Source organism: Eulemur rufifrons, chromosome 5 (assembly GCF_041146395.1).
Source record: "Eulemur rufifrons isolate Redbay chromosome 5, OSU_ERuf_1, whole genome shotgun sequence".
Classification (NCBI taxonomy): domain Eukaryota; kingdom Metazoa; phylum Chordata; class Mammalia; order Primates; family Lemuridae; genus Eulemur; species Eulemur rufifrons.
Window position 1 is genome coordinate 34226053 of NC_090987.1, and position 13280 is coordinate 34239332.

The 13280-nt window shown below is 35.0% G+C and overlaps 1 protein-coding gene across 1 annotated transcript in view; it reads left to right on the plus strand.

Annotated features, from left to right (window-relative positions):
• The window catches only part of DSC3 (desmocollin 3), a 41892-nt gene that overhangs the window by 11716 nt on the left and 16896 nt on the right, over positions 1-13280 (plus strand). Inside the window, exons 5-9 of the mRNA XM_069467845.1 lie at positions 3299-3454; positions 4726-4870; positions 6526-6692; positions 9626-9760; positions 10156-10341. Of these exons, the coding sequence (XP_069323946.1) occupies positions 3299-3454; positions 4726-4870; positions 6526-6692; positions 9626-9760; positions 10156-10341 (789 nt within the window). The remainder of the gene's footprint in view (positions 1-3298; positions 3455-4725; positions 4871-6525; positions 6693-9625; positions 9761-10155; positions 10342-13280) is intronic.

Sequence of the window (13280 nt, forward strand, 5' to 3'; positions counted from 1 at the left end):
ATTGATATGAGAAAGATTCTAAAGCCATTGAGTGATCTTTGTTTATTCCTTTAGCAGATAGTTGTTGAACATCTACTGTATCCTATGGAAGACACTGCTCTGGCTTCTAAAGATAGAAATAAATTTAGTCATGGCCTTGCTGTCATGTGGTTTATTGGCTGAGTGAAGGAGATAGAAGTAGGCTAATGATTAGAACACTCAGTGATGAGTGCTATGACTCTGTGACAGAGATGTAGATCTGATAACACATGGGATGAACACCAAACCCTGGGATAAGGGGTAAAAAGCAAGAAAAGCCTTAGAGGAGGAGACATCCAAGTTGAGTCCTGAAGGATGGGAAAATTTTGTGCAGGTAAATAATTATGGGAAGAAGAGGGAAGTACAGAGGTGAGAGCAATCATGGCTCCCTAGAGGAGCTCTGGGTAGCTTAATCTTCCTAAATATGATATGGGGTGGAGCAGGGAGATGGGGCAGAAGAGGCAGGTAGGAATCAAACCATTATGGGCTGTGCATGTTCTGCTCAGAAGTTGAAATTTATCCTAAAAACAAGAAGAAACTTTTAAGCAGGTTAATGACATGATCAGGTTTACTTTTCAAATACTGAAGTAGGGCTATGGCCTTGTGCTTTCGTTTTTCTTCCCCTTAAATTTCTATTACTGTGACTGCTATTTAACATTGATGGTGTGACCTGTATGCTGCTTGTTTAAGTTTTTAACTGTCCTTCCAGGAGAGTCTTTCACACTTATTTTTTATTCTATTCAGTGCTAGACACTTGTTTCTTCTTCATGAATATTATACTCAAACACTGACGAGGCATATTAAGAAATGATTTTTGATTGCCAAAGTTATATTAATCATAGCTGATTTTGGCCTTTGCATTGCTAAACTAGTCACCACCTCTTAGTCTTCATTTCCTTGACATATGTACATTGAACATAGCTGACCTTTCCCTCCTCCTGGAAATATTTTCTTCACTTGGCTTCTAGAACACCGTTCACCTAGTTTTCCACTTACCTCATTGACCACTCACTCCTTAGTATGTTCTTCCTCTTCCACCAGCCTTGCCCCCCATCCCAGTTTCTAAACTTAGGAGAACTTCAGGGCTTGGGGAATTAATCTTGTCTTTTGTTTATTGACATCCATGCTCTTGGTGATCTCATCCAATCTCATGGCTGTAAGTAGTGTTTAGATACTGCATACTTAAAACTTCATATTTCCAGCCCAAACTGCCTAATGAATATTTCTTCTTGGAAGTTTAATAGAATTTCAAACTTAACATATACAAATAAAATGCTTGATTTTTCTCCTAAAAACATCCTCCCATCTCAGTTAGTGGCAGTTTAATCCTTCTAACTATTTGAGCATTGGAGTCTGTTTCATAAGGTTTTGGTTGTAGAAAGCATACTTCTCTCCAAGTAGTTAACAGATAGGGATTTAGTGCAATGTAATAAAGAGTGTACAGAATTGTTGGGAGGGCTGAAGCAACAAATTTTAGTTGAACTTTCAGAAACAAGTCCTCAAACTAGCTACACCACAGAACGCGCAACCGAGGGACGTACTACTTTCTCCATGGTGGAGAAGTCACTGATTCTAGAACCAAAGTGCCACTGGCACAGTCAGGAAAACACCACAGGAAGGAAGCTGTTCCTCCTCATGCAACTTCAGAACAATCTCTGAATGACTCTAACCAATATCAGCAAAAAGATTGATTCATACCCTGACTCATAACATCCACAAAGTTCATGAATAACAAGAGGTACTTCTGCTTTTGCGGGGGAAAAAAAAGAAAGATAGAAAAAGCAAAGGAGAGAAAAGAAAACAAATGCATCAAACTATAATGCCAGCAAAATCAGCAGCAGTAGCAAAAACAAGACATCTACCTCACTTATGGTTTCCAAATCATATGCAAGCACATCTGAATGTCCATATTTAAATTCAGAACTCTGGTTTCAAGAGATTCTGCAAGATTTAAGGTTTTTGGTTTGTTTTTGTTTGAATGTTTCTAGTATCTCTATGAAAGGACATTGGACATTGTAAAAGGAAAATAAAATGGAAGTTGAGCCCCAATTTACCATACCCATCTATTCTTCTCATAGCTAAACTTTTAATTCCTATACTATTACAAGAGTTGGTATAGCTACATTTTACAAGATCCCAAATAAGAGTGACTTAAGCAAGACAGTGACTGTCATATAAAAGTGTGATCTGGTAAAAGGTTCTAATTTGAGAAAACACCAGGGACCCAGGGGTCTTTATTTTTTAGCTTGGTCAGTTCTGAACATTCGAGGTGGCTCTTCACTGTGTCCAAAAGGGGAAACACACTCCCTCACCTTCTAGAGCACAGTCTGGATCTTGCACATATTATTTTGTTCACATCTCGTTGACCTGACCTTTTCATGTGGCTGTGCCTAATTAAAAAGATGACTGAGAAATGCCTTTTTTTCTGGGCAACCTTCTGCTAAGTTATAAATTCTAATCTTCAAGAAGGTGGGCAGAATAAGTATTAAGAAATACTAGCACCCTCTGTCACATTATCCCTGACTTCCACCATACATCCACCATACATCCAACCCATCAGCAAATTCTAATAGCTGTACCTTTAAATTATATCCAGAATCCAGCCACTTCTCACCACCCCTATTGCTACCATGTTAGTCTAACCAGCTATCATCTCTTCCTTATAGTTTTGCAGTAACTAAGTGGTCTTTCTGTTATATTCCTTACTTACCCACCAAAATCTAGTCTTAACAAAACAGCAAGTTATTACTCTTTGAAAATATAAATCAGATGATGTTATTCTTCTGTAAATTAAAGTCTCCCATGGTTTCCCATATGACTCCAAGAAAGAGTCAACATCCTTGGATTCTGCACGACCTGGTCCCTATTATCTTACTACATCTTCATCTCCTATTTCTTTCTCCCTTTCTCTTTCTCCTCCAATCCCAGTGGCTTTCTTGCTACTCCTTGAATATTCCAGGCACAACCCTGGCCTGTTCCCTTGTGCTTGCTATTTCCTCTGCCAGGAAGAGCCTTTCCTATTTATCTTTATTATAACTCATTCTTTTAATTTTTGTCAATTTCCCTCCCTGGTATGTTCTAATTGGCATTCCTCTCATTTGTATGTGAGAGTCCCTATTTGCCTTACTCTTGGCAATAATGGGTGTTATTATTCTTTTCTATTGAAATCATCTCCTTAACATAAAAAAATATACATACATAAATGCATCAGCTGCATTTTAAAATATCATTTTAACTGAATTTAATTGTAATTTTTTTGCATACTTTTTTTCCCTTTTAGGTTCAATCTGATGCAGCACAGAACTACACCATCTTCTACTCAATAAGTGGGCGTGGAGTTGACCAAGAACCTTTAAATTTGTTTTATATAGAAAGAGACACTGGAAATCTGTTTTGCACCAAGCCCGTGGATCGTGAAGAATATGATATTTTTGATGTAGGAGTTTTACTGATATACCTGACTTTAAATTATTGAACTGTGTTCCTTCTGATACTCACTCCATCTACTCTTTCCTGTCTGCTTGCACTCTCTGCTTAGAAGGTATCTTAGAGTCAAAGGAAAGTAGAGTGTGCAATGTTTTGGGATACTTGGTCGGCTCTTTATCTCAACTGCTGTTAGGTAAGCCTGAAATGAAGCAAAGAGATTCAATTGTATTTGAATGTAAATTTCAGTAAATTTCCCATCAATTGGTTTTGCTTATGAAACATTATCTCTCTCTTTCTGGCCACTGATACATTTTCCTCTCTCCAAGACGTGTCCATAGTTGATTGGAAGGGTCCTTTTTCTCTACTGCTCTACCATTTTTGTCATTTTTCCACATGTATGATTCTCTGATCATGTCTGAGAACTAGATAAGGAAGCAAAAGTGGGAGACCAAACCCAAATAAGGGTTACTAAGCCAGAATTCAGACATGGATGAGCTTACAGTCAATGGGGAGTAACTCGAACAATTTTCAGTATAATACGGTAAATGCCGTGGGGTCACGAGCCATTCTTGTGGTTCACAGGGATGATTCTTCATTGGGAAGAGGGATTCTGTTCCCAGAAGAAGAGGGAAGAGATGCTGCACATGCAAACATGACTGATGTCCCCCGTGTGACATTCTTTGCTTTTGGTTAGAAAATGTTCAATTTAGTGTTCTAATAATGTGCTGAATAGAAATACATTCTATTTGACATTACATTGCCTTTAATTAATTAGCAATGGGGCAATCAGTAAGTGTATTTTGTTAGAAAAACTGCTTGCAAATATGTGGTCTCTTGGGTAAAACAATAAAAGGGCTTGGTAGTGAGAAGTTGAGAATTGGCTTATTTAGATGACATAGTAGGGATTTTTCCCATTGCAGTGGGTTTATTTTGTTCTCCTCAATGTAACTTTCTGATTGTGGAGAAAATAAAAACTATAGTGCAAATTTCTATGTTCACATTTAATTCCTCAGTCTAATGGACGGAGTCATCCCTTACTTCTCTGTACTCTGACTGAAGTTTTTTTTCAAGTAGTCACTTCTACCAAATACTGGATGCTCTTTGCAGTAAAGTGTTTCTCCATTCGATGCTTTGATAATTTCAAAAGCATTGAATAAAAATCTTTCATGTGGTTTAGTATTGTAAAGACTTGCAAATAAGGTAGTAGATAAAGCATCTTATTCTCTTTTGCTAGAAGCTGATACTAATGGGCTACTGACCTTGTTTTTTCCTGTTTTACAGTTGATCGCCTATGCCTCGACTGCAGACGGCTACTCAGCGGATTTACCTCTTCCCCTGCCCATCAGAGTAGAAGATGAGAATGACAACAAGCCTGTTTTCACAGAAGCAGTTTATAATTTTGAAGTTTCAGAAAGTAGTAGACTTGGTAAGTCTGCTTTTAAGAATAAAATGTATCATTTTAAATATGTTTGTGTACACTTTTTGAGACACTGAGCCTTTTCATACTCAAGGCCAGATCATCTTGAGATAACACTCAGCTGGTATTTACTTATCAGAAAATATAATATTAAATTCCAATTCCAATCAATAAGTGCCATGCAGGGTAGAATGAGCAAAAAAATCAAAATGAGCGTACGTATTTTTATGAGGTTTTGTTTAGGAAGGTGTTAAATGACATTCACTGAGGGTACAATTATTTTAAGCTCTAGTTTATATTCTCTTCTTTAAAACTAGTACCTCACTACTTCCAATCTCGAATGAATGCTGGAATCACTGCAGAGAGACCTATATCACATATTCTTCATCCTAAACACTTGCTCTCACATGTGGAAAACCAAAGTATTTCATTTTACCTGGTCCTTAAATGTGGCATTCAGGATGGCTTCTGAGACTTGCAATATGGAGATTAACCACTCACAATAAAGTTGAAAGGACATGGACTCAGTCATAAGGGATGACTTGGCTACCTTGCCTATTAAAGTTGCCAGTAGTCACTTAGATCTTGGCTGCATTATTCTATCTGCTTTTCGCCTTCATATTTTACTTTGCAAATTTAATGTCATTGATGTTAACTTGTTAATTACTCACCTGGTACAATTAAAAAATAAAAAAGATCATTGGTTTGGAGTTTAAGAAACCTAGTTTTGTTTTCTTTTTGAATAAATTTTATTGTGCATAGTGGGGGTTTATAATGTGATGTTATAGGATACATGTAAATAATAAAAATGGTTACAGTAGTGTAGGAAACTTGGGTTTTGATGTAGGGTCTGTTATTAATTCACTGTGGGAACTCAAGGAAGTCCCTTTGAATTTTCTTACCCGTAAAAGGAATTAATTACGTTTTATAAGCTATAATGTTTTTAGCCTCACAATTTATGACTCTGTTATGTTTTCCCTTCTTCAAAAAGGGGTAATTGATTTCAGACTCTTTTTTGAGGATTTTGTACTCTTGAATAGTAACAGAGAAAAATAAAGGACAAATACTTTTGACGCCCAGATTAACCCAGGATACTTTAAACACATTACGTCAGTAGGTTCAGACCAGTTAAGGCTGTGATACTAAGTTGGTGGAGGGAATAAGTCAAATCAGGGACTAGCAAAAAAGATCACAGAAAGGAGAGACTAGGCTACTAAAGGTCAATTTGACCATCTGTGTAATTACTGTATTCCCCCAAGTTGGTCTTGATATAGCCATTAATCAAGAATCCCATGAAAAAAAATCTGAATTACTTAGGAGCCATGGTTTATTCCTCCACCTAGGTTTGTTATTGCAATGTGTGGAAAGTTGTATTAAAATTGTTTTTGATTGCCATTTAACTAATTTTTTTAGTCATTTACTAGCAAACATTTTAAACTGTGACCAAAATAAAAGTATACTTTAATTTTCAGCATCAAAGTATTTTGTGTAAGTTTGAAGTCACATTCATCAGTACTATCTAAAGATGTAATACCTCTGGTAAGAAATATATTTTACATCAAGTTTCCACCGTCATTGTTGAACCTTTAGAAATGTACATACTTCTAAACATATTTTTCAATTCAGGAAATTAAAGGCTCTTTTTTTTTTTTTTTAATGTGTAGGTACTACAGTGGGGATGGTTTGTGCCACAGACAGAGATGAACCAGACACGATGCATACACGCCTGAAGTACAGCATTTTGGAGCAAACGCCAAGATCCCCCGGGCTCTTTTCCGTGCATCCCAGCACAGGCGTGATCACCATCATCTCTCATTATTTGGACAGAGAGGTAGTTTGCACACTCCATGGAGTTTCATTTCATGGGGAATTGAGCACCCCCTCTCCCATCGACTCTAATTTGCTATTTGGTGGATTGAGTTTTTAATTTTATTTTAGGCATAAGATGTTAAGAATTCTTGGCATTTTTCCTATTTGTTATAGTAATTCTATTTCTCCTTATGTAAGAGTAGCCACAAGACATAGATATACAGATGAATCAGTATTTAGAAGGAGTGAGAAAAAAAGAAAAAAAGATATTTCTTATAAAAATTGTTATTGAATATTATTTTATTTTTTTATGTGTGGCTAGTTCATTCCAGTTCAGCAAAGGTTTCAATTCTCACGTAGGACAATTTGGTTTGCTTGTTGCATGAGTGTAGATCATACCCTGATTCCTATGCAATTATTACAGATATATGTGCTTTTAGTTGGGAAAGGATTAGTTGAAAGAAACTTGATGGATTATTTAAAATATGTAACATTTTTTGGGTGATAATAATAGCATATCATGTATACAGCACTTTATGTTCAACTTCTTTATGCATAATTTTATTTGATTTTTAGAATGTCCTTGTTTGACAAGATAGGTGTTATATCCAATTTATAGAGGAGAAGTCTGACAGTCAGAAGACTGATTGATTTGCTCAAGTTAAATTATTGCGCTGAATTTGCTAATCTTTTTTGTTGTTTTTGTTCTGCTCATTTTGTCAGCCTCCATTTAACTCAGAGCCGTGCACTATTGACAAAAGCAGATGAATCGATTTCCCATGTAGAAAATAGCTTTATAGAACACTCTAGTGTTTCCCACGACAGCTAGAATACCGTAAATGAAGGGTTGGTATGACTGGGAGGGATATTGCACAGAAGAAATCAAGGGAATTTGATGCCAAAGAAAAAGGGAGGGCTGGTGGGAATCTAGGAAAAGGAATCAAAAGTAGACAACGAGGGGGGGGGCAGTGGGGGGAGGGCTCTAAAAAAGAACAAAAAAAAAAAGAAAAAAGTAGACAACGTTTTTAATTATAGTTATTTCTTTTTGTTGATTCAGAGCATTTTATTTTATATTATAAACATAAGGATAATAATAAATCGGAAAGTTTGAAGGGATATGAATGTGTTTTTGCATCTGTAGAGTATGTAGAGATGATGTGATAATCAAGTGAATAATTGACAACTGGCAAGTTAACAGGTTTTAATCAACAGAGTAAAAAATGAGGTTTAGAAAAATTAAGGTTACACAGATACATTTTTGGGTTCAAACTCAGGCTTGCTTTCGTGGTGAGGGTTTGTGTGTGGAGGGGCGGAGAATGATACCAGAAGTAAAGAAATGAACGTGGGAGATAAAGAAACAGTGGATGTAGAGGAAGCAGAAGCAAAGATAGGGTATCAGAGAGTTTTGAAGGCTATGGAAGGAGTGTTTTAAAGTGGGAATATTTGTTTTCAATGTGGAACAGAGATCAAGTAAAGTGAGGAGTAACGGAAGGGAGAGGGAAACAGAAAATGAAGAAAAATAAAAGAACAAAAGGAGTGGCTACAGAATAGTAGGGTAAAAGAAAGGCAGCAAAGGTGATTGTTCCACAAATTAATGACTTCAGTTCAATATCACCACACCATCTGCAAAACTCCATTGCCGCATCCAACAATTACCTTAAATCCCTGTCTATTGTTGACGTTTGCTGAAATTCTTTCTTCCCTTATATTTCTGATTTTCCTCCCGTTTCTCCGATATTTCCTTTTAAGTGGCCTTTGCATAGTCTTCTTATTTGCCTCGTGCTTGAAATGCTGTCATTCCTTATATCTTCAGCTCTTCCCATCCCATAACCTTTCCTGCTATAATTTTGATGGCATCATTTACATACTGATGACTTGCAGATAGATATTTCTGGCCACAATCTCTCCCTTAAGTATGAGGGCATCTACCCAAGTGCCTTCTGGACCGCACTCCTTAGATTTTCCTTAGGCACCTTAAATTCAACACATGCAAAACAAACTCATTATTTTCACTCCTCTTTGCCAACCCCAGTACTGTTCATTTCCTCAGAGACTTGTCTGTCCTGCGTTTTCTCTAATTGGTTGGTGATATCCCTGTCTCCCTATCTCTCCAAGTGGGACACCTGAGCATCATTTTCAACCTGCTCTTTCTCTCTTAACTTGCATATAGAATTCATTATCAAATCCTATTCCATTCTGACTCCCCAATAACTTTCCTGTCACCCTTTCTCTGTCTTTATTGCTACAGCCTCAAATTTGGAACTCTTGTCTTAGACTATCTCACGGGCTCTTTGACTGTTTGCTCTGATTCTCAGATTAACTCATTCCAAATTACATGAAAACTTCTTTAAGAATATTCTTTCTAGGCTGGGCACAGTGGCTCAAGCCCGTAATCCTAGCACTTTAGGAGGCTGAGGTGGGAGGATCGCTTGACACCAGGAATTTGAGAACAGCCTGGGCAACATAGTGAGGCCCTGTCTCTACAAAAAATGAAAAATTGGTCGAGTGTGTTAACACGTCTGTAGTCCCAGCTACTCAGGTGGCTGAGGCAGGAGGATCACTTGAACCCAGGAGTTTGAGATTGTAGTGAAATACGACACACTATTACACTCTAACCTGGGTAACAGAGCAAGACCTTGTCTCCACCCCTAAAAAGGATATTCTTCCTGAAATTCAAGTGTTCTAATTTTGTGCTTCCCTTATGACTTCCATAAAACCTTTCCCTATTATCTGTTACTTAAAGCTTAAGTATAAATTCTTGGTATGGCTCTTTGTATTTAACCTCTGCCTACCTTTTCAGCTTTTTCTTGTTTACCAAATTCCTAGAGTATATGCAAATATGGAAATCAAATAAAAGCAGGGATCCACACAAATAGAAGAGTATGCAATTGAGGTTTTATTTATAAATACAAACAAAAATTTTCAAGACTAGTTAAATATTTGCTTTGTTTTCAGGTTGTAGACAAGTACTCATTGATAATGAAAGTACAAGACATGGATGGTCAATTTTTTGGATTGACAGGTACATCAACTTGTATCATAACAGTAAAAGATTCGAATGATAATGCACCCACTTTCAGACAAAATGCTGTAAGTATATAATACCAAAATCTATCTCTGCTTTATTTATTATTATTTGTTATTTAATCTGAATTAATAAAATATTTATCATACTTTGGGATTTTTATGTTTATTTTATGATTAAAATTAAAGTTTAAACAGATGATATATAAATCTATTTTATTTATTCATATTAGTACTTGCATTATCTCTTTTGTTAAAGGCCAGTAACATTAGAGCATTTGTAATGAAGTTCTTCTTTTATTTAAAAGATAACCCTTAATGAAACAATAGCATCTGTGATTCATAGTTTTGAAATAATCTATATAAAATGATAAGTACTTTTGAAGCAGAAGAAACATTTCACTTTATTTGAAAAAGTTCTCATTATAAAGTAAATTTTCAGTGAGTTCTCCCTGTTTCAGTATGAAGCATCAGTAGAGGAAAATGCATTCAATGTGGAAATCTTACGAATACCTATAGAAGATAAGGATTTAATTAAAACTGCCAACTGGAGAGCCAATTTCACCATTTTAAAGGGAAATGAAAATGGAAATTTCAAAATCAGTACAGATAAAGAAACTAATGAAGGTGTTCTACGTGTTGTAAAGGTACAGTAATATTGAATAATTGACAACTTCGCAAGTTAACAGATTTTATTCAACTAATGGTTTAATCAACTAAATAGTTTCAGATCATAGACTCTGTAAGTTGGAAGAGAATTTAAAATCTATTTAACCCACTGTTTGTATCTAATGCCTGCCTGTCTTCTATAATTTTATTGCCAGTTACTAACACGTAGCTTATACTTGAACATCCTCAATTATAAAGATCTCCATGTTCTCATTGGTAGCTTATTCCGTATTTACAGAGCTCTGATTCTCAGAAGTTCTTACTTCTATTGTGCCCAAGTTATTTTCCTTATAGCCCATGTTTGGTTCTTATTCTTCCTCCAGTGCTATTCAGAACAGGAATAATTCTTTTGAAAAGGCTGCTATGTCCATTTGAGACTGACCTCCTCTCTATGGAAGTCTAGAACATGTCAATGGATACTCTATACTCCATGTTCTGCACTTTTCTTCATTCAACAACTTATCTTTGAAGTCATTCCATATTAGTATTAAATATGTAAATATTTTCATTATTTTCTTACAGCTATATATTTCAGATATTACAGTGTAATATCCATGGTGTGGATGTAAAATATTTTTTAATTAGTTATGTACACATGGAAATTTAGGCCATATAGATGGAAATTCTAATCTTTTTGTTATTTTAAAATATGCTAAAATGAATATACACTACCATTTATATGTAGGATACATTTCTAGAAATGGAATTGCTTAGTCAAGGACATGGCTGTTTTCATGTAGTAGATTTGTTGCCTAATTGTTTTCCATGGTGGGGGTGCCTGTTGACATTTTCACCAGAAATGTACACATATGCCTGTTGTGACAATGCTTGCCAATGAAATTACCAAATTTTGATATAAATCAGATAGCAAAAAGAAAATAATGTTTTAGTGTAGTTGAGCATTTATCTTATATTAAGAAACTGCATATATTTTATATCTCTAAGCTCTTATCCTACCTTTTAGTCTTTTCTATGTTGTGTTCTTGTCTATTATCTGTTTGTAGGAGTTTTATACCACAGAATATTTTTGCAAATATTTTTGCCCTATATTGTTTTATAAGTTTGTTGTTGGTGGTTTTTGACTTCTAGGAATTTTTTTGTGGGCAGAGCTTGCTTTTCAAGGTCAAAATTTGTTAAATACTTCTTTTATGGTTGTGAGGTTTGTGTTGTTATCATGGCATTGATATTATGAAAGAATTTTATCAGAAATTTTTCTAGTTTGTTATTGTTTTATTATCTAGGTATCCATTTAAACCTTTGATTTATATGGAATTTATCCTGGTATAAAATGTGCAATAAGAATCCAAGTTTAGTTTTTCTAGCTGTCCCAACACAATTCGTTGAATAATACATTTCCCTCATTGATTTGACATATTCTTCTTGTCATATACTAAGATAGATTTGTATTTGAGTTCTTGACATTCTCTTTTGTACCATTAATTTATTGTTTATTAATTAGCATATATATTCTATCTTATATTGCTGCTCTATAAGAATACAAAATCCATAACGTGTATTTTAGAATTTGCAATGTTCCATCCCACCCTTACCTAATGCTCTTCCTTTCTGGATTTTTTCCCTATGAATATTTTGCTTGTTTGCTTTTCCATATGAACTTTCATATTAGCTTATACATGAAAAAATACTCTTCATGATGTTTTTGGGATTATATTAATTTTTAGAAAAAGTTAAGGAGAATTAATATTTTTCTCATATTCAGTCATACCCTAGATGATAATTTTATTTTTTTCAGGTGTTATAAAGTTAATTCATTTATATTATGCACATTACCTAATAAATTTATTTATAGAAATTTTATTTATATTGAAATGGGGCTTTTTACTATGGCTTCTAAGTAGTTGTTTGTATACATGAAAGTTGCAGATTTATGTATATTCATTTTTTATTCAACCAACCTGTTAACTTCTCTGGTTGTTTGTAATTTTATTTGAATTGATTCCTTTGATATTCTATGTAGACACAGATCATGCATGCAATACATGTGCAAATAGAGATAATTTTATTTCCTTCTTTCCAATACTTTTAACTTATTACTTAATTGGGTGCCAGAACAATGTTATATCAATTAATATAGTGAGTTATATTGATACATTTTCTATTGTCAGACAATCTTTGCATTCTTGGAAAAAAAAGTACTGGCTAACTATATTGTATTATTTTTTTTAATGTTCTTTCCTGTTGGCTTTTGTTTCTAATTTCCGTTTCGGATTTAGAGTTGTATCTACAAATGGATTTGTCTGTAGTTTTTTTTTTTTTTTTTTTTTTTGCACAGCTGCTGTTAAGTTTTCACTATCAATTTATGCTTGCTTCATACAAATAAAGCAAATTTATTTTCCTCTTTTCCATGCTCTGAAACAGTGTCCAAAAAATCCCAACAACATTGAATTTAAGGATTTTAACCTTCACCACAGCCCGTGTGGTTGTTACTTTCTTTCCTCCCATTTCCAGATGTGGAGGCTGAGTTAAAGAGAAGTAACACGCTGCAGTTCATGCAGCTGGGACAGGTGATTTATCCCCCCCACGTTCAGGCAGTTGAATGTCCAACCCATACAGGACAGATAGTGCTGTTCATACAGCCTGGATCCAAACCCAGATCTGTCTGATACAGAACCTTACTCACAATCCCTGTGCTGTTCTCCTTCCTTCTCCTTGTATCTTTGGGTCCCTCTTGTCTCCTCTTTTCCCTACTTGTGTTACTTAGCTAGATAAATCCTTAACTTCGTTTGCCAAAGAGGACCTTCTGTTATTAGACCTTGAATTAATTTTTACTTTTATCGGTTTACTTTTTAAATTATATCTTCTTTTTGTCATTACTAGCTCCTTTGCTAATCTTAACTTGTTCTTTGAGTCATTCGTATTATTTGTTAACATTTTGATGAAAAAAATTTGCATTTGC